Source organism: Botryllus schlosseri, chromosome 7, assembly GCF_051294905.1.
Source record: "Botryllus schlosseri isolate E-star chromosome 7, Bs_hap1, whole genome shotgun sequence".
NCBI lineage: Eukaryota > Metazoa > Chordata > Ascidiacea > Stolidobranchia > Styelidae > Botryllus > Botryllus schlosseri.
Window position 1 is genome coordinate 6,485,920 of NC_137242.1, and position 23,123 is coordinate 6,509,042.

General features: G+C 41.6%; 2 protein-coding genes across 3 annotated transcripts in view; both read left to right on the forward strand.

Annotated features, from left to right (window-relative positions):
* Positions 1-23,123, forward strand: part of LOC145443788 (testis-expressed protein 11-like) — a 44,856-nt gene that overhangs the window by 7,157 nt on the left and 14,576 nt on the right. The gene's annotated exons all lie outside the window — the stretch shown is intronic.
* Positions 17,740-19,727, forward strand: LOC145443789 (uncharacterized). The gene is made up of 3 exons (XM_080321743.1): positions 17,740-17,973; positions 18,300-18,787; positions 19,343-19,727. Exons 1-3 carry the CDS (start codon positions 17,884-17,886, stop codon positions 19,521-19,523), a joined length of 759 nt encoding a protein of 252 aa, XP_080177869.1. The 5' UTR covers positions 17,740-17,883; the 3' UTR covers positions 19,524-19,727.

Genomic DNA, 23,123 nt, shown 5'->3' on the forward strand with positions numbered 1-23,123 from the left:
GAAATTTTGAAAATAACCTCACCAAATCCCACAATTTTCGTCAGTAGGGACTAACTTTCGTAGCATCGATAGGCAGGTAGAAAGAGTTAACGAGAGAAACGAACAGCGGGGACTCAACTATCATTGCTACATTGACAACCACACGATTTAGGTTGCTGACTACCTGTAATATGAGGACAAAACCTTTTTTGTACATTTTTATATACACAACATCATGAATGAAGAATTCCGTGAAATAATTTTATGAGTATTTGGTTGTATGAATAAGAGAGTAACAAGTGAAAACGAAGGGAACAAGTTTCATGGAGTCCAACCACTCAAAATAACACAATATGAACCCTCCGGTGGAACGTTGGCTGCGTTCCCTCGAGCACAATTAAAAAGACATTCAGAGTCGATATCCAAAGAGGCAGTATTACCAAAGCAGTGGTGCTCAACCTTACCTAAGCCGCAGAATATACTTACACTAATCTGCATGCCTTCGCGGAACTGCAAGTTTTCGCTGAATCATAAAAACAAAAATCTTCCACAAAACACATCGAACTACATGCGAGATTACCGGTACCGGAAAATGAACTGTTCTACAACAGAGTGTTAGAGTACCATTAAAATATAATCTTCACACAAAACGTAAACATTATAATGAACATTCATTGCAAATCAGTGTGAGTACCGCCGTTCCCTTTCAGATACCAGCTCAGAAATTCGAGGCTTCACCTTGACAAGTGTCATAGTATTGTTCGGTCGTATAACGCAGCAGCGTGGTGCCAATCGCTAAATTACAATGAGCTTATAAGTATCCGAGATAGAATTGACACCTCAGAAGGACCGGGTTACGATTTTGAACCGCAACCTCCCATGCGTACGCCACTGGACACGACTCACCAGCACAGCGTGGCGAGCGTTGTGGTATATTCCACAGCTGCAACATCAATGGGTACGGTTTCGAGCCCGACCGAATTAGACTGCAGAATTCCTACCTAAGTGTTGGAGGTTTATCTAGGCTCTTCCTCGCCATCTCATCCGTGTATAAGCGGTGTCTTATATTGGCTCACAAGTGGGCCGTGCTACAAGTCGGCAGCTACGGGGAAAAAATGAAGAAAATCGGTCTGGTGTGAATCAGAGTTGGATCAATTACATTATTTCAGTTCAATTACAATTACAATTACAATTACTTTCATGAATGTTTCAATTACATTACAATTACAATTACTCCATGCTAAAAATATCAAATTACAATTACAATTACAATTACTCCTTGCATGCTTCAATTACATTACAATTACAATTACAATTGCTGCTGTTGAACATGCAATTGAATAATCATTAATTCAACCGTGCTCCTTGACAGCCGTAGCGTCGTATTTAACAACAATTCAAGTCTAGTTCAGATTGTGTAGTAATAAATGCGTTTATGTGCGTACATAGTATGCTATGTGAGATGTCATTGTGGCGTAATATAAGCGTGTTTTGAATGCGCGGTAATTATGGCTCACGTAATTGGAAATGTAAAATGTTATTTACCTAATTTTCTATGGGTTAGGATTAAGGATAGGGTGCAGTATGTCGTTGAAAAAGTATTATAATATATGCACGTGTTGGATTTGCGTCTATAGTATATAATTAAAGAAATATTATTATTTTTATCGAGGGACGTAGGAATTAGGATGAGGAGTGAAAACAAAACCGTGCTTTGTCAGATAAGACGTTATATAATATCCAGTGGTCTGGTTAGTTGGCCAGACGAAATAACGATGCAGCATCGTGATCTGAAATCGTATTGTAGATTGCCAACCTACTGATAGATGCGCAAGATGTGAGTCACGGATGAATGCACCGACAAACATACTGCAGAGCCGGCTAAAAGCAGCAAACTTTGTAGTCCTAGAGCTGGCGATCCATGCGTCCAAATTTGATGCATCTGGTCTTTATCGTAAGCTATTGATGTACTAATTCCGAAAATACAAAATAAAATCTCGTCAGGGCAATGTAACTGCTCCAAAATAGCCGTTTAAGGCCGACTGTTCTGCAGCAGCATGACCACAACAATTACCAATTACGCCCAGCGATTGTTCAGAAAAATGCCGATTCCCAGACTTTCACGACTATTTTGGGATGGTACCATTGCCTGGAAATATACTTTTATTGCGGAATCAGTGCGACACTAGCTTTCGATTAGAACCATACATATCAAATTTCGACGCTTGGATCGTTAGCTATGGGACTATCAATTCTGCTGCTTTTAGCCGGCTCAGCAGTTCGCTTCTCGGCGTATTCAATCGTGAGTCACGTGTTGCGAATCCATCCGTTGGTTAGTAATCTAAAAATTGTATACAATGGCAGCCGAGGCCAGCATAGCGGTAAAAATAATTAAAAAAAACTTCGCCCGCAAGGGCGCAGTCAAGGGTTTCCGCGAATGGATCCACCAAATTCCTTGTCGACATTTAAAGAGAATGCATTATAAGTCAATTGTTTTATGTTGTGCTTGTCAGGTCTCAATAGCAATTTAATGTAATTGAAATTGTAATTGAGCAAAATTTTTGTCAAATTACAATTACAATTACAATTACACAAAATAAAAATGCTTCAATTACAATTACATTACAATTACATTGAAAAATGTAATTAATTACAATCAATTACAATTACAAATTACAATTGATCCAACTCTGGTGTGAATGACCAATGACCACAGTAGTCGACAAACGCCATGAATACCACAGACAACAACGTAACAGCACCACAATCACAATTCGACCACTCGTCGACCTTATAATTACCAGCAACCAATGATGGCCAACACGGACGTATCATCACAAATCATATGAGTGTAGTTTGTGTCTTAATCTCCTGCAGAACCCATGAGACTGGCTCACGGAAACCCTAGTGCAGTGGTTCTCAGCCCTTTTAACTTCGCGGACGCCTTTTGGACCGTCACGGCCCCCCTGGACTACTCACAAGTTTTCGTTTAAAATTATCTTAATTATCGTGAAACTGTCATCTCTCTTGTGCAGATTTGTATAGGCCAGCAATCATTGTTTCTTAATCTAAGGGCCAGTGATAAACAGCCACAAATTGACTTTTCCTGAAAATAACGCCACACTATAATTTATGTAGAAATTGGGTAGACTTTTATTATTTCGAAGCAAATTTTGCAGCCGGATTTAATGTCGAAAATCCATTTCCACAAATAGGTGGTGGCGAATGTAATATGAACGCGTAACCCTTCCGGCGACAGCTTTTGGTGTGAGATTTTAATGATCATTTCACGTTCGACCTACAGTCGTTTCCATCTACGATCTCATCTTGAAGTTATTTAGTGGCTGTATCACAGTAGAAAATGGATTTGGTGGCGATTTTTCAATTCCTTCATCGGGACAGATTGGGAAAAATATCTGGAATGGCTATTTCAAACGACTGTTTACTAACTTGCTGAGACTGCTGACAACTCCAAATCCAAATGTTTCGCAAACATTTCGAAGTTACCCTGTTCGACCTTGCTATCTCCAACATTTCATTACATCTCCAACAAAACATCGCCAAACAGGAATATGTTTGCATTGGCAGCACTGGCGTAGCAGCATGTGCTGCCGCCCCTGGCTCTCGCTTAAAATGCCGCCCCCCTAAGTAGACCGCAGCTAATATCAATATAGATTCATGTTCAAACAATCTTGTCAATAAAAATAATTACAAGTAATATGCCGCGTCTCAGCCTCGCCTTCTCAACATTAATAAGGCCAAAAATATTAACGACAAGAAATAGCGAACGAATGTATATAGTGCAAATAGAAAATCAATAGCCGTCTCAAAACTTAATTTTTCGGGATTTGCCGATGAAAAATCAGCGATAATATCCTCAAATTCAAGATTTTGAACGTAGTCTCTTTCTATAGACCAGTGGTTCTCAACCGGGGGTCCGCGAAGCATTTTCAGGGAGTCTACGAAGCCTCTGGTCATTGTAAAGTCATTGGTAACCTAATTTACATTCTTTTAATTAGGAAAAGCATGGGACAGTTTTCGCTTCGCTACATAATTACTAAAACTTTAGGACTCACATCATTAAAATGGTCGTCTGAGATGAAATATCCGACTGTGCAAACTCATTTTATTGTCAACTTACCAACGGCATGCCGATGCAAACATATACTGCTGTTTATAAATGTTTTGTTAAGGTTTCTGAAAAATTAAATTTTGGAGATAGCAATTTGGATTTGCAGTTGTCAGTCGCAGCAAATTTGTAAACATTCATTTGAAATAGAAGTTCCTGAACTTTTTTCCTGATCTGTCTGTCCCAATGAAGCAATTGAAACCGCGACGCCATGAAATCCATTTTCTTCTGTGATATAACCACTAAATACCTTCAAGATGAGATGCTAGAGAGAAATGACTATATAGGCTGCGTGGACATGATATGTTCATTACAAACACACACCAAAAGCTATCTTCGGAAGTGTTACGCGTTAATATTACATTCGCCACCAATATATCTTGGTGGAAATGGACTTTCGGCACTCGTTCATATCCAATCAATGACGAGAATTTTCAAGACAATAAATACAGGTGGAAAATTCGTTTCGAAATATTAAAAATTTACCCAATTTCGACATATAGTGTGATGTTATTTTGAATAATATTCATTTTCTGGCTGTTTATTACTAACCTAACCAATGTTTGCACGAGACAGTTGGCGGTTGCACGATACTTAAGCTAATTTTGAACGAAAACTTGAGGGGGTCCACGGGGGTCTGTGGCGGTCCAAAAGTGGTCCGAGAAGACAAAAAGGTTGAGAACCGCTGCTATCGATAGAGCTGATAGCCGATCATCATTCATGGTAGAACGTAAATAAGACTTAATCAGTTTGAGCTTTGAGAAGCTCCTCGCACAGCCCTCAATTGAAACACCAATGGTCAGATAAAGTTCCAGACACGAGTATAAATATGGTGTCGAATGAAGTAGCTTTGCAGTAACTAACCAACCATTGTTAGGAACACGCGGCCTTGACGGCTATTTCGGAATGGTTCCATTGTCATGTTAACATAGTAATTCGTGTTTTCGGAATTAGCGTGATACTAGCTTTCGTTTATGACCAGTTTGATTAAATTTCAGCTCACGGGACGCCAGCTATAGGGCTACCAATTACGCTGCTTTAGCCAGCTGTGTGCACTGTGTTAGCCTCATTTTGCCGCCCTCTCGGAGCCTGCCGCCCCTGGCGCAGAGCCAGAACCGCCAAGTGGCTGCTACGCCACTGATTGGCAGGCTATCGGCAATTTTACAATTAAAAAGAGGTTGCACGGTCGGATATTTCATGTTAGACCGCCATTTTTATGATGTGAGTTCTAAAGCTTTAGCAATTATTTATGAAGCGAAATTGCCTCATGCTTTCCCTAATGAAAAAAAAAATACAAATTAGGTCATTAAACATTTTACAACTCTAGAGATATCGGGGACCCCCAAGGGTTCGCGGACCTCCGGTTGAGAACCACTGCCCTGGTGTTCCATGGAATAACGGTTAAGAAACACTGTTTACGATATCGCACCGGTTACAATTGCGATTGCATAATAGCCTATAAATCTAAAGTTTCTTGCGTAACATTATGAAAATATTGGTACAATTTGTTCGTCTGTAAGGAAATTTTTGTAAGGGTGAGGTGAATGGTTTATCACAAGTCTCCCAGAGAATAAGGAAATTTCTTCTCAGCTCCGTGATCTGACACAATCTGATTAAATACGGATGCGTGGTCTTAAAACAATTCACCCTTTGAGGTCGGACATTCACCCATACTATGTGTTTAAACGGCAATTCGGCGGTTGCCGTACAGATCCTTGATCTCTGATTTGATTGGTAATTGTTGGCTTAAGTTTTCCGATTCAATATTTGCTTGCGGCGATTGCGATATGTAGCTCATTTCTTCATACCTTGCTCAACTCTTACCGGAATTCAGTAGATCCGACGTTTTAGTGCGTACACGTCTTGTACACAGTGTCCAGTGTACAGAGAAAAGACCATAGGCGGTACAAGATGTTTGCTCTCGCCGTATATCCGAGTTCACCCCCGTGTCTGTACGCATCCGAATCACCTGGATGTCGGATTATCACTCTGTGTATGCTCACCAAAGCCAACAATGACTTGGTGCTAAGTGAGTACTTGCGTGTTTAAAAACCGCAGTTTACTTACGGCCTACAACCGCGAACCGTTTGACCTTCAGCGAACAATAGGATTACTTCGGCGATGGAAGGTGTCCACTTCTATCAAAATATTATGATCTCACAGACAGTAGCTGGACTCGTGAAAGGACCGTGTTGTGTGTTATATCAACAGGACACTATTATCACCCTTTTAGCGACTTTGTTTGTCTTATTTTATGTCGGAAACGCGAAGTGTTCTATCTATTTCACTGCTTACCAATCGAAAACCTTTACCCTAATCTATCTAATGATCAATACGACCCATGTGCATTGTGCAACCGCATATATGTGGTGAGCCGTTACATGCGACGACGACGATGTATGCTCATGCTCAGAGTTATAGATATCTGGCCTATAGGTGGTTATCAATATCATACAATAGAGGTGTCCTGAACCTTTTTGAGCTTGCCGGTCGGTGAATTTTCAAAAATAAAAATTAAAGCAAAGCCTACAACGACAAATGTATGCAACTCAAACGCAAATATGGGAAAATTCATTTTTTTACTACCTTTTTGATATGCTATTGAATGATACATTCATATCGAAGTGAACGCGAAGATTTTCGGACCGACTCTTGAGAACCACTGCTTAAGTTATCCCTGAGAAGAGGTAGTGTATCAATCTCGACAGTGCAATCATAGACGAGCCCACTGAAAGTACGATCCTATGTTCTCGATCGAGTCAATGTTGTCGCCATGTAGTCATGACGAAAAAGACCATATAGTTGCTATGGCTCCAGAAATGGGGCCTGTTTTCTCAAACGACTCCGAGAATACTCTAATGCGGGACCGGCCAACCCGTGGCCTGCGGGCCACATGTGACCCGCTAGAACGTTTTGAGTCGCCCGCGAGGTAATTTTCGAAATAAGTTATATTATCAAAAATTGATTGCCCAGATTGTGAACTTGCAAGGCCAACCAAAATATGATTAGTATGGCCGCAACTCTCGTGATGTTGATGACTAAAATATCAATTCCGACGCACTGGCAGGTCCATGGGCCAGCCACATTTCAGGCAGATCTTCGTACATTACAACAAAGTAGAATATTTTGCGCAATATGTTGACACTCAATTTCCTGCTTTTAATATTGTTACCACCTCCTGAAAATGAAAAGAACGCCTAATTTAACAGAATGAGTCTAACTATATTTGCAACATAAGAGAAAGTCGCGCCCAACATGCGACCTTGCGTTTGCAGAAAGACCGTCGGTGATGTGACCTATAGGTACAAATGATTGACACATGTTGGCCGAAGATTTAGATATCGATATGTCCAGGCGCCAAACATTCCTGTCCTTGCAAACTGAGCCAGCGATATACTGCAGACCCGCAATATACTCGCGTAATAATATTATTGACCTATAAACTTTGAAAAATTTTCGCGCATGTCGCGACTGGTTGCCCGTGCAATGGTTCGTCAATTTCATGTGCGCCTTTGGCCGAAAAGGTTGGCCAACCCTGCTCTAATGACTACAGCTGCCGGGTGTTATGCTACAAAACGTACTGTGACTTCGAACATCTTAGATGCCGGTTTCGTATGCAACTATAGGGCCGGGAAAAATCAAAATACCCGAGTCATTCGTTTCCGAATCGAGTATATTAGGCGTCGAGTATCACTTATTATAATGTCATAACAGTATGAATTGCATAGGAAAGTTTCTACCAAATAATGTCAAGTCTACACCACATAAGATAATTTTTTGACCTTCCCTACTTCATTGGATTTTGTAACAATGCTGAGGGTTGATGTCATATCCGCTAACCGCAGGGGTATCAAACATGGTCCGTGGACATATTAGCATGCGACACAATAGCAAGCGACACTTGAGCATGCGACACTTGAGCATAGCGACTTTTGGTCATGGCGACTCGTGGGCATGTAGACATATCAGCACCGGGACATATTAACATGAGGACATATTAGCATGGCGACACATAAGTATAGGGACACACGAGCATGGATACACGTGAGCATAGGGACACATCAACATGGTGACAATTTAATAAGTGCCACTTGAGCATGGTGACACATGAGCATGCGATACATGAGCCTTGACGACACATGAGCATGGGTACACAAGAGCATGGGCACACATGCGCATATGGACTCATGGGCATGGGGACATAAGAGCAAAGGTGCACATAAGCATGGGGTCATGTACGCATGCGACACTTGAGCATGCGACACGTCTACATCATGCAGACACTTGAGCCTGTGACACTTCAGCATGCGACCTTTGAGCGTGGGGCAGTTGAGCATGCGACAGTTGAGCATGCGACACTTGGGCATGCGACATTTGGGCATGGGACACGTGGATATGCAGACACTTGAGCATGCGACACTTGAGCATGTGAAACTTGGCGACACTTGGGCATGCGGCACTTGGGCATGCGACACTTGAGCATGCGACACTTGAGCATGCGACACTTGGGCATGTGGTCATGCTACACTTAGGCATGTGACACTTGAGCATGCGACACTTGGGCATGCGACACTTGAGCATGCGACACTTGGGCATGTGGTCATGCTACACTTGGGCATGTGACACTTGAGCATGCGACACTTGGGCATGCGACACTTGAGCATGCGACACTTGGGCATGCGACACTTGGGCATGCGACATTTGGGCATGCGACACTTGGGTATGTGACCATATATTAGCGAGTAACCAATTTGATTGCCGCGCGAGGAAAGTGGCAAATTGATTGAGTGGGTGGGTGCATGGTCTGTGACTATATGGATTTGTCTGAAAAGCTCCAAAGATCGGGGTAAATCGATAAAGGTTGTCATTGCTCCACATATATTGAAATCGTTTACACCAGACGAACTAAAAGGATATATCCTTTCGTGAGACGAAAGCAATTCCAAATTTGCAATTCTACACGGGACTTATTATTTTATTTTGTGGGTCTCAATTTATACGTGAGGTTCAAGCTGCGAGCGCTGGTCTTTTCGGCGCCTGGACAGTGGTCATATCAATGTTGAACATTTTGGTCAACATGTGGCGGTTATTTTATTTCAAGGTTTTATCGCCGTCAGTACCTACAGGGAGTCGCGTGTTGCCCGAAACGTGGGTCTCGTGGTGTGAAAATGCCAAACGCCGAAATGCCAGTCGATCTTGAAATACGGCGTTTGAGCATGCGTTTTCCGAGTCAAACCGTGGGAAGACTCAAGGCCTTACTCATTCCCTTTTTTACGGTTTGGCCCTGAATATATTGCGGAAATTGCGCTGTGGGCATGCTTGGTGCCTGCACTCACAATTTCAACTGTAATATATAGCACCGTTATAAGAAGGAAATCTTGTTCTAGCGCGTAGGCTGCGTATAGGCTATTCCCAAATCGGCGGACATTTTTCACCAGAAAGGTTTCCGATGGATTCGCAAAATCGGTTAATTCCTCACAACGCTCTGTTTTATCACTTAATATAAAATGTAGCATCAGGATATGTACAAACAAATGGACGATGACTGTTACTGAAAAACCACACACAAGCTGTTGTCTACAATAGCGATCATCCAATCCTAACAAGAACCGAATCTTCGGCGATGCGGACAAATGCAATACACGATGGTAGATGACCTGGCGCTTTATGAATGTACGCAATGTTAGATCATCGCAATACAGTTGATAAAACCGTCCGTCCCTGTGTATGGCGGAAATAGCAACAACGCGGTACCAATACCCATCATCAGTAATCCAATAAATAGCTTGTGCTTATGCCTGAAAACTTCAGGATGAAGTCTGGTGTTTCATTATTTGAAAATATTTGCTTTGGCTACTACAGTATGTCAAATAGTCATGTTATTGAGCGGTGTTATTTCGTCTATACATCCAGCGTATAATTCTAATATAATGTGTTGACGTAATTGAAGGCAATATTAGGCAACCAACATCACACTCACACCCGCGGATTGCCAGATCGCGAGAAATTAACAAAACCGCAGACGTCTGCAAGCAGTCATCAAGCTGTCTAATCTATCGAGTAAAGACTCGAAACCGAACAACGCTCGAAATCCTACCAACTTGGTTGACACCTCTAATCACAACGAGGTGAAGAAGTTTGGTTTATCACCTCATGGGAAGCCCAAGACCAACCAATGTACAGAAGCGCTTTTTCATGCTAATCTAATTTTTCGATTGTCCTTATTTTTGGGTCCATGTCGATGGCAACCCTGCTTATAAAGAAAATTTAATGGTATAGCTATAGCCTACCTCTGGATCTCACCGCCCAGCTGATTCAAAGGCATGTACGATGCACATATAGACTTCTATAGATGCTATATCGGTTGTTTTAGCCAGGGCTGTGGAGTCGGAGTCGGAGTCGGTGGAGTCGGAGTCGGAGTCGGGGTGATTTTCGCTTGATGGAGTCGGAGTCGGAGTCGGAGTCGGGAAAACTGTAACAGCTGGAGTCGGAGTCGGAGTCGGAGTCGGTGGGAAAATAATGACTGGAGTCGGAGTCGGAGTTTGTGAGAATGACTATGATTTCGACTCCGACTCCGACTCCAACTTCTCTATCATGAAAACATTTGCTCTCAAAGAATTTTCAATATAATTTTTATGTACCACCAATCACTGTTATTATTAAGCATAGAGATCAGCTGCGGCCAGCCCATGGCACGCAGGCCAAATTTGGCACACGAGAAGGTTAGGGTGTGGCCTGCGAGGTAATTCTCGAAATTATTTATGACATCAGGTACAATTGCAAGGCCAACCAAAATTTGATTACCATGGCCGAGAAATTTGATGATGACTAAAACAACAGTTCTGAGGCATTGACGTATCCAGGGGTCTGCCACATTTATCCCAGATCTTCGTATACGACCATGAAGTAGAATATTTCATAGCAGATTTATTTGACTTGAAATTTTTCTCGGTACTTCGCATGATTCATTGTCACTAGATTTCTTGCATTCAGTATTTGAGCCCCCTTTTGAAAATTATAAATACATATTCTTCACAGAATTGAGTCTAACTATATTCGCAATTAGGAGATACGGCTTTGCTTGTGCACTCGCAGCGAGATCGTCGACAAAACATTTGCACAAAATGATAGAGGCATGTTCACTGATACCGTCGATTTTGCTATGTTCAAACGTCGAATAATCCTGTCCTTGCCAAATGAGCCCAGTGGTATACAGATGCGACCCCCAATGTATGTTAGCGACATAATTATTGATATAGCTATAGCTAGCTAATTCAGTCGTTATCTTGCAAAAAAATTTCGCGCTTCGCGCGACCAGGGCCTGATTGTGCACTGCACAGTCGGATGACATAATGTTATCAATTTTAGAGCGTAGTAATATAAGTCTTGTTTGAAATGTTTCATAATTCGATTCGCTCCTATCGACGACTAAAAAAAGGTTATCAACATTCCCGTTGCCCGCGCAATGGTTCGTAAATCTCAGGTGTCCCTTTCGCCGAAAAAGTTGCCCACCCCTGATATAGATAAAAGACTTGCAAATTACAACTCAGTTGCGGAGGGGAAGAAAATCGCAAGATGCGTTTTCGCGATGCAGTCAAAATTGATGCAATTTTTGGAATTATACCATGATACTGTGACAGAGAAAATGCATCGGCTGTTTTTGTAAAATTGTAAAAATATGTGAATATGACCAAACGATGCTTCCCATTTGACAAAATTAAAAATATTTGTAGTGTAGCTTAGCTGTTTGGGTCGAACAACTGATTAAGAAAGACTGCAAGTCCCAATCCTTGAATACTTGATTAAGTACATGTAGACTAGACATAGGCTATGGTCTTTGACTAGGCCTACTTAACTAAATTCCATTTATGACCAATGTCTATTACTAGTAGTAAGAGTGTTTGTGCTTGTAATCAGGATAGTGTGTAATGACAAAATTAGTAAGTTCAATTTCTTTATTAGTTGCTGAGTCATACACCAGAGCTTCACTTGGATTTTTTATCTACATTTTTATTATACAGGATTGGATATCTGCCATATTTGAATGATTCATACATTTCAGGATATTAGAGAGTCCATGTTATAACAACTTGAATAAGGAAGGATATTTAGCAAATCTTTATTTCATGTTAATTAGATGGTGGATAATTCGAGCTGTGCAACAATGAAACAATTCAGCATGCCACAGTTAATCATATGTTTGCATATGTTTAATGGTTGTATGATAGTCATTCAACCGACAATGTGGCATATAATTTTCGAGGTAAATTGGTAATAATGCTGGAGTCGGAGTCGGAGTCGGGAGTCGGAGTCGGTACGTTTAAAGACCCAGGAGTCGGAGTCGGTACGTTTAAAGACTCAGGAGTCGGAGTCGGAGTCGGAGTTGGTATATTGAGAATGTGTGGAGTCGGAGTCGGAGCCGGAGTCGGTGGTAAAATTTACCGACTCCACAGCCCTGGTTTTAGCATTGCTAGATAAAGACTGGCGAGTGCTATACATTGAAATATACTAAAAATGCATATCATCACTACAGCATACTATATATAACGTTATGTAATAGCTCTTCATACATTCCAGCAGTTAATGCACAAGTTTGATTGGGATTATACGCTGAGTAATATTGGTAATATTGCAATTTATACTTGACTATCAGCCGATACTTTGATGCCAGTAAAATTGTGTCGAAAGTTACTCTTCACAGAGACAATCTGTAAAGGTCTATGACCATCAGAACTCAGGATATATCATTTTCTGACGGGTATAATAAATCCATGGTTTCGACGCTATTCTGCAAAAATTCTCTTTCTCCGTTTTCAGAAGAGGCCTTTGGCAAACATCAGCAACTGTTTATAATATTTTAGTGGCATATTCATGGGTCTATCAGAGCCGCAAGAAGGTTAGCCGGGTTAGGAATCACTGGTTTAGAATCTAATTTCAGAACAAACGCTATATCCAGTATCGTGGCGTCCCCGCATCGACAACAAACTTGATTCTACATGGGTATGCACATGCATATTGCACAGTCTTGTGATGTGCAGGATTGAAATATACAAACTGCAATTTCCACTGATGTCATGTTTCACTAACCGCAGTCGAAGCTAGCCGTGAAATCGAGTTATTTTATTTATTAATAAAAGCACGTTGTGGTGCTTATAACAGCGTGGTTTTTTGCACCACGTGACAACAAATTCCATCACTAACACAAGCTAACTTGCTCAAGTGTCACATGCTCAAGTGACGCATGCTAAAATGTGGCACGCTCAAGTGTCGCATGCTCAAGTGTCGCATGCCCAAGTGTCGCATGCTCAAGTGTCGCATGCCCAAGTGTCGCATGCCCAAGTGTCGCATGCCCAAGTGTCGCATGCCCAAGTGTCGCATGCCCAAGTGTCGCATGCTCAAGTGTTTGATGCCCAAGTGTCGCATGCGCAAGTGTCCGCGTGCTCATTTGTCACCATGCTAATGTGTCACCATGCTAATATGTCACCATGCGCAAGTGTTAACATGCTGAAGTGTCCCAATCGTTATGTGCCCCCATGCTCACGTGTTACCATGCCCATATGTAACCATGTTCATTAGTCCCCATGCTAATGTGTAACCATGCTCAAGTGTCGCACGCTAAACTGTCCCCATGCCCATGTGTCCCCTTGCTCATATTTCAACATGCTGATATGTCCCCATGCGCATGTGTCCCCATGCTCATGTGTCCCTATGCTCATGTGCTACCATGCTAATGTGTCCCCATGCTGTAGCGTCGCATGCTCAACTGTCGTTTTGCATTGTGTCGCATGCTCATATGTCGGGCAACCAACAAACATACGTCCCGCGGGCCGCATCCGGCCCGCGAATCAATTCTAAGTTAGATTGAAAAATGCTTGTAATATTCATCACATTTCTAACAAAAATGTTACAATAAAGAATTCCACACGACAGAAAATGTCGAGTTGGATCATATGCCAAATTATTACCATCCGACACCGGTGTTGTGGTTTCACTGTAGTCATCATTAGGAACAAGTCGCTGCCATTTACACCTAAGCATCAAGGAATGCAAAAAAGTACGCATTGAGTTTAGAGTTTCATGCAAAAATGGACCAAAAGCCAGTTATTTACAAAAGCGAAAACTCCTACGCAAAACTGTTATATACAGGTTGCATGTAGATTACAAACACTTGTGGTCGCACTGCTGTATCACTCTCTGACTCACGAGACGCCCAGCCTCCAGAGCAACCCGAATTGTGATTTAATGAGAATGAACCAAATTCCATCGTCGCATTTACAGTTCCATCCCTTGTATTCCTCACACCGCATACACGGGGCTAACGCCAGATTAGGACTGAAATAAAGGGAGCAAAGAGATATACCTACTTGCATCGTCGGTAGAGCCATTGTTTTAGCTGTTTATAACTATGCAACCAGCCAATCATCATATTTTGTGAAGGTGTTGCCATAGAATGGAACCCCTATGATCCGTAATGTAATGTTGTAATATACAATTATGTATATAGGTTTGATAATAAATTATTCAAGTGAAAAACAAGGGCATGGTTTTTGAGGCAACATTTTGGAAAAAATTGACTGATCCGGCCCGCGAGCGATCTGAAGGCTTGAACCGGGCCCGCGACGCAAGTTGAGTTTGACACCCCTTCCTGGCGCGTGTATAGCTTCGTACGGTATGTTCTTGATGCTTTGTATGTACATACGACTAATTGGTGTTTCAAGGCTTCCGCCTTTGGAAAAAGCATCGAAACTGTAATTCTAGTTGATAATATATTTCTTGGTGGAAAGGGGCGTATATGATTTCCGTACTCAAAAAACCGACTCGAACCACTAGACTGGAATCATTACAATTAATTATTCGAGTATACTCCAATCAGTGTGTCCTACCCTTGTAAGCAAGTCTGCTATTCCGATTGAATTTTCCCCCTTAAATGCGATGGTACTTGGGTATTCTTCACGGGAAATTCAACACTTGGCTCGGTTGTCTGCGCGGTATTCTGTATACCAGTTTGCGCGTCCACATATGACGTCAGCAACGGATAACTACAATGGTTAAGCGCCACTTTACCCTTTCTCTCAGCATTGGATCAACATGTTGACTCATAAGGAACACAAGGTCTTAGAAAAGTCGCTGAGGCAGCTCGTGAAAGACGGGTCTCGTGTTGCGAATGTATCTAGATGAGAGACTCATTATAAATTATTTCTTCATGGCGACTGGCAATAAAGACTCCAGTCACAACAATAGCCCCTTGTAGTAGGCGGCGCGCGTAGTTCTAAAACAATAGGGTGTGACGTCAAACCGAATACTTAGTCGGAATATGAGCTGGAAGTTATGTACCTTGATAAACACTACTGCCTTGACAACGTTGTGTATGGTATAGTAGCGGGTACACTAGCAAACATGACTCACCCATTGGCGTTGGTTACTAATTAATGTACGTACAAGTACCATTGATGTATTGCTATCCGTAAGGAATCCCAGCAATTCGTGCGGCAATCGTCCGGTCTCGCCTTGAGCGTTGAATAAAGCAGTGACTTCTTGAGGTAGAAAAAGAAATATCAAAAGAGTTCTCCTTCGCACATGAAGTGCAGGTGTTTATTGCTCCATTTCAAAACATAATATACATTACATATACTTCAATCCAAATGCAAAATATCCCACTCACGTCTATGAACTACGTGTCTCTTATCCACTGACAAGATCCCACAAATATACCTTGCGATGTTGCTGATGGAATTAGTGACTAAATATACCATATAGCTACAGAGACCGCTGCTCTCCTTTGTTCAATGTTTTGCCATAAATTTACCCGTTTGATTGACCCTTCTAACCATGTTACTTTGAGTCATGCCAAAAACAGGACACTTTCTAAAAACTCCGAGTGCTGTAATGCCGGAAAAGAAAATGGTTTATTTTAATTTTTTTTCATCTATAGCACCTGTGTTGACTAAAACAATGTCATCACTTCGACTCGACCTCCGTTTTACGCGATTTTTTTTTTTTACGAAACTACTACGTTCGCTACGTCGAAGTCGAGTATTTGATGCCATTTAAATACTTTTTCTAGAAAAAGAGGATAAATTTACAATGAAGAGGACATTTTGGCGTCCTCCGTGGACACTTTCACTTTATTAAAAAAAGAGGACAGATCCTCTTAAGACGACGTAACCCTACTATAGGGGCCATTGACGCTTTACCATCAATATTATATGCCATGAAGGGGAGTTATTGAAATATAAAAATAATAATAATATAATAATAATATTTTTGGAATATTGGGTGCACTGGTAGAGCATTAAAGCTCAAGGGTCGTTGTAATCCAGGGAAGTTGTGATAAACGGCCTAGCTAGATTCTTAGTACTGGTCCTAACAAGTCCAATCGCTACGTGCCCATCAGCTCTGTCAACTATAGTATTTCTGAATCATATCTCGTGATATCTCATTTTATCTCTGGTAATGGATAATGAAATCATGTCATAAATAGATTACCGGTCATCGTATAAATCGCGGAGTATCCCCTCATATTTTGACCATTGCGAACCATAAGTCTCTTTTCTGCAACCACCCTCCGTTGGCGCTGATCACTTGAAACAAAGATTCTTTGTGATTAATTTATTGTCGCCGATTTGCTTGACGCAAATTTACTCCTAGTCGCTAAAGCGCTTTAGGTTTAAGATTATTTTCTTAGCCTACTGCCTAGCCTAGAGTCATCATTTTCTTTGTCAAGAAGATGAAGCAAGTATAGGTGATTGAAACGATAGCGTACATGTTGTAGATGCACTATAGTCACAATTTCGATGATTCCAGTTTCCAACGTTTATCGAAGTAGTGTGCAATTTGTGTAAATATTTTTGTACTCTCATCTATGACAATCGTGGATAGTGAATTCGTGATACTGCGTATGCTGGTTTTCAATGGGCATTGTATGCAGGAAAGATCGCGAAATCTGTCCCGCTGATATGATTTTCGGTTAAGGCATAGAATATGAAGTTGGATCAATATATCCAATGTAGTCCCCATGCGATGTAATCTTACGCGAATAGACGAAGATAGGATTTAACTCTGCATCGTTACTTTCCGATTCTCAATACCCAAGAGTATTCGTTTAGGGCCAAGCTTCCGGCAGGCGAGCAAATAAATTCGAGTGTATGCGATCCTTTTGAGGCCGCTGCGCTCGTAAACTGGTGATTTATCTCGGAGAGCATCATAAATCAAAGCATTTAATATGTAGCTGTTATTCTTTCTTCGCCGTCGCACCTCCAATTCTTCAAACTACTTCGACAAAGCTGCTCTTTAAAGTGTTGATTTCGTTCATTTTAGTGTATAAATTAAATGTGATTTGAAATGTGTATTAGTCAAAAAAATTATTCAGGTTTAAGCCAGACTATACGCCACTTACGCATCACGATTCGGTCAGTGATAAACAATCAGTGAAATCAACTCCGTCGTGCGTCAATCCGGCGCGGTATCATATACCTTGGCGATACTTTCGTAAGCGAGAGTACAAATAAAGAAGTTGCGATGTCTTTTGTTTAGTGAAGGACCGAAGAAGGCGTGCCTAGCCAATAGGGACGCTTCCTTTGTTTTTGTTGTGTTACACCAGCGCCGCTTTCTCGGTGTCGTCGCGGCTTTATAGTATATGAAGGGGCGGGCAGATTGAAACAACTCATACCACATCAAGCCGCGCCACTGTCTCGGCAAATACACCTTCGGCAAATACGACATCCGGAAGTATTTCGTAACGTTTTTGTGATAACTGCGCGATAGAGGCTATATAAATGGTTTTCGCCGACAAAGATATGAATTCTGATCAAAAAGGAAGAAACGGACGCCGGGTTAGCTCGCCGATATCTATTCCGACTTCCAAGGTATGCATACCGTAGCATAATTCTTTTCTATTTGGCTTAATTGGAGCGAAATGCCGGTAATCTACTTCTAATCTAATGTGGGAAATGTTTCTATGCTCTTCTAATCAATTTTCTGAATTTCCTGAACTTGATTTTTGTATTGTGAATTCGGAATCTAATTCATTTATTTTTGCGAATTCAGTAAATCTACCTAATTCTAATCTAATTTGCAAGAGCTGAACCAACTCTGCGTGCACAAAACCTATTGGTTGTACCAGGGATAGAAACTCTAGATATCCCTGGGTTGTACATGAGAACTTACCATAATTCCTATTTGTTGGATTCAGCTCGCCCATCTACAAATTCTGGCTCAAAGTCATCAGGATCATCAAGACAACTCGCCCCTTTCATCCCCGGGAAACTACCCGACGCCGCCCCAGCAGAGCAGCTCTGTACCGGTCCCCGTTCGGTATATGCATTTCCAGCGAACATCCCAAGTCGGAAATACCGAGGATACGATAACCGAAGTCATGGAACATTTACCCGACTGCTCACCCGCCTTCAACGCTGTACTATCCGAACTGACCGGATCGGATCACAGCCAGAGTAGTCACGAACACGACAGCGATTCAAGCAGTTCAGTACCGCCTTCCGAAGCGGATTTGGGATCGGTGCAGAGCACGCCGAACTTGCCCAGAAGAAAAAAAGAATTGAGGTTTAATCTCGATGAGGAATTCGAGAAAACAAGGTCGAGATCTTCAATTCACGCGCTTTGTAGAAAACCAAAGCGGAATTACGAACCGTCGAGTACGCAATCCACGCCTACGATAAGCCGGTAAGCACATCATCTAGCTTAAGGTGCGGATTTACGGGCACGCGACACAGTAGCGTGCCAAATTTCAGCATGCGACATTTGGGCATGCGAAATCTGAGCATGTTGGTTCAAGTTAGGTTTGGATTTGGGATACGGGTTTATTTTGGGGGTTATAAAGTCACGTGCCCCAGTGCCGTATGCTCAATTGTCGTTTTTCGTTGTGTCTCATTTTGAAATGTTGCGCATTTGGACAAATATAACTTACACATGCATACTAGAGTACTAGAGTAACTAGACATTTGACAATCATTGTAGTCAATGATTGCGATGCAGATTCTTTTACTCATCAAATATCACCCACTCTCCAACACCCGTATACCCGCTCCACAATTTTGAATCACAGATCATAAGAACGTGAGGTCATATGCAGTAACTGTGTTGATATCAGTTTCTTATTTGATTTCGCTGTCACATAGGAGTTAGCAGTATCCTAATTAAATTTATGCAGACACGGCATTCGCGTTTGCAACTGCCTTAGAGGCTTCTGTTTATTTATTTCCGCTTGACTCATTACAGACGTACGAAAAAAAGTGTTCGCCTAGTGCGCCCGACCAACGTGATACCAAGATACAAGTTCGTAACGGAAACCATAGCTGTCTCGCACGAAGATATCGTGAAAGAACAACAGAAACAATCGCAATTCGGAAGCGCCATCGGAAGCCCGAAATCTATTTTCAGCTTGGCAGAGGGACGATGAATCACAATTTCAGACACTGTCATTTTTTCGATCTTTATAATTTATTGTTTATTCTTTACCTTCATAATTGTCTTTATCATCAGTATTATGTACTACGTTCCATGTGCTCTACATTCCGATACGATCTGTACAGTACCCGCAATCATTCTGTGACAGCATATGGCTTTTAAATTTTGATTCGAATAAACATCGACATGAGACGAACGTTTTGTTTTACTGCTGCGTTTTGGAATTTCTGATCTTGTTATTATAGTCGTATATGCGCGGTTTTACGTGTCAAAATTCGTGAAATACAGGATTTTCGACAATAAACGACACCAGAAAATCGCGCAAGGCTGTGGGGTCCGCGATAGGAGAACAGGCGCAATTACAGGAACTGCCGTGTATTAGTGTTATGCCTAGTAAAGAGCACCTATTGATTCGAAGGCGACCAAAAAGATTTCAAAGTAAAAGATTGTTTTGGCCACACTGTGCCTCTCACGAAGTAAGACAGGTACAACAATCGGTGTCGTAAAACCGATGGTGTATGTGTCGAAACTCGAGACCGGCTGCGCATTGTAGATACCACGTATTCTATACACCAGTATCTACCAGAAAGAAACGAAAAAACCGCAGGATGTCGATTCGCAACTTTTGGAAGTACATGATACCTTGAGCTATACTCTTTCAGTCTCGCTGTCAGTTGCTATGTTGGTAGAACAACTCTGCACCACACTAGCTAATGTTCCGCAATGAGTCACAGAACTCATTTATGATTGATGATGGCCCACGCAAACAATAGCATCGTTCCCATGTAGACCTGCTATATTTCGAATCATATTTTCGTTTGTTATTGCGATGGAGTCCATTTTACTTTATTGAAGACGCAGCCGGAAATGTAGTGGGTGTTATCCTTAATATGATTATTGATTATGCTTATGTGAATTAAACCTGTTTCACACGAGCGCGCTGTGCTAGCAATCCCCCAAAGGTTATATTATATGCACGACAACACCGCTGTGTATTGTGAATCTCTGTATCGTCTTCGATTGGAATTTACAATCTATCAGGAATGTTGATTGTGTTTATACTACACTCCAACCTTCGAGGGGGTGTCGAGTGAGGACTGGCGTATTGAAGGCGTATAGTTTCGTGACAGGGAATATATAGCATGCACGTTTACACTCTATCGAAACGATGTCGTAGATATAGTTACATCATATGGAACTTATCCTACCCCCAATCTTTTACTAACCCACGCTATCCCACCAATTCCGGAGGCCAACTTCTCAGTATGTCGAAAACTATTATTAAGCGTGAATGCTTGAATTCATTAAAATAATACCAGTTTTCTTTACGCCCCTATTGTCGATCCCTGGTTATGTCATACTTTATACGTCATCCCTATTGACATTGATACCTTATATGATATCATATTAGAGAATGTAGCGCAATCGATTTTCGATACCTTCCTGGTGTTCTGTCTATTGTGTGGCTAGGTGTGGTGATGTTACGTCAGTACGGACGTCACTTACTTATTGATACGTCAATAGTCTGATTGCCCGTATATGGCGACTGGCTTGAAGACTTCACCTAGGTAGGGGTGTGAGGGAGAGTGAATGCAATGATGTTAATCTGGTGCAATCTCTTGCTTGGTCCGTTATACACTCTATATATCAATTCCGAGGTTAGCAATGCAACCCCCGTATCTGGCTAGTGGCTTGATAGCGATTTAGAAAAATGACGACGAAATTAACGTGTTTATCGTTGCTTGGCGTAACCTCCGTCAAATGTCACGAGCAGAAGATATTGCGTTTGCTCGTCTCATGATAGTTAATCAATTTATATGCGATGGTGCGGCACAATGAACAACGGCATTTGAGCATGCTGCACTTATGATCATGTGACTCAAACACACTGGAGCACCCGCTGAAACTAACCCAAACCTACAAAATTCCCCCTTATCGGCGCTAACTTTAACTTTAAGCCACATGTCCAAATTGTACAATGAACATTGTACACTTGCCGCATTCCCAAGTGTATTTTGCGGCGCATCAGGGCCTAGATATTCGTAGGCCCCGGGTGCATGCTCAATTGCTCATGCTCACTGCTCAGTGCTCATATGTATAGTTGTTCACGGACCACATACGATGTACTGTATTTGTGGAAAGTGGATAGTAGGCGTACGCTGTGTACAATTTGGTTTTTCGCGGTTTCGCATTTAATATCTCCCATAAAGAAGGTTTGTGTGTAAACATTAGAGTTTCCACTTACATATAGTGGGATTTAGTTGACTCCAAAATGACAATAACAAATCATAATTCATTACAACTTGGTAAAAGCACGTTGGTCAATCCAACGCTTGGCACTCTATTTACAACGTAGCACCGTAAAATAGTGAGCTTACAGAAGGTGTGCGGTGTACGTCCGTCGGTTTTAAAATGCCTTAAATAACTCGCGCAGACATTCAGAAGAATAGTTTGCCCGAAAAATGAGGCTATGTGTTCGTATTCAGAGCAACGCGGTCCCTTCAAAACCAACTCGACGCTGTAACTTATGAATTGCTATACACTTGTATACAGCCACGCGCCGGGTCTTAACCCTAAGCTGCTCAGTGGTCATCTTGGGCTTCCATGGGCATGGGATTGCATGTGGTCAGATAATCCCGGGAATTGAGAATATATACCAGTGATTCCCAAATGCGGCTCCAAAGTAGCCTTCTTGCGGCTCTGATTAACCTCTAAATATACCACAAAAATATAATGGACGACAGTTGTTGTTTGCTTCTATGAACAGTTATAGTCAATTTCCGTATATGAATGCTAAAATTAGAGATGTTAGGTATGTCTAAAGCCGTCCAAGGCCGTTTCTGAAAATCGGGAAACAGAATTATAGCAGACAAGCGCCAAACGCATGAATCAATAGTGAATATACAGTATACACGAATATATCTTCAGTTCTACTGGTCATAGACCTTTATATAGCGTCTCTGTGAAGAGTAAATTTCGACACAATTTTACTAACATCAAAATAACGGACCATAGTCAAGTATAAATTGCAATAAGTACAATATTACTCAACTCATCGTATCGCATCGTATTACTCAACTCATCGTATGAAGAGCTTTCACATAACGACATAATAGTATGTTGTAGTAATGATATATGCATTTCCAGTATATTTCAATGTTTAGCACTCGCCAATCTGTGTCTGCCAACGCTAAAATAACCGATATACAACATATAGAAGTCTATGCGTGCAGGCTTTTGAATTAGCTGGATGGTGAGATCGAGAGGTAGGCTAGCTACCTTTAGATTTTCGTCAGCCTACTCGAGTGTTTTCATGCGACTCCATGCGTATTCTGAAGTTTGAAATGCTGCTCCGACATCCTAAAAGATTGGCAACCACTGATATATACAGTGTTCGAAATTCCTAATTTGCAAGGGAGCAAGCCTTACTTCGCCGCAGCTTGTGTCGCGTTTTATGTTTTGCCGTCTATCGTTCAGTAAAGTGCTGCTGATGCATAGATAGTAGATACTCATATGAAAGAGTCATTAAGAACTTATTTGTAATAATATTTTACGTCGTTGTGTCAGGCCATTTAATTAAGACCATCTTACT

Bases quoted from the DNA above. Each gene is read 5' to 3' on its own strand.
- LOC145443789 (XM_080321743.1), top strand. From the start codon at position 17,884: ATGGTTTTCGCCGACAAAGATATGAATTCTGATCAAAAAGGAAGAAAC. The intron at 17,974-18,299 runs GTATGCATACCG...TGTTGGATTCAG, and splicing joins TATCTATTCCGACTTCCAAG to CTCGCCCATCTACAAATTCT. The intron at 18,788-19,342 runs GTAAGCACATCA...GACTCATTACAG, and splicing joins TCCACGCCTACGATAAGCCG to ACGTACGAAAAAAAGTGTTC.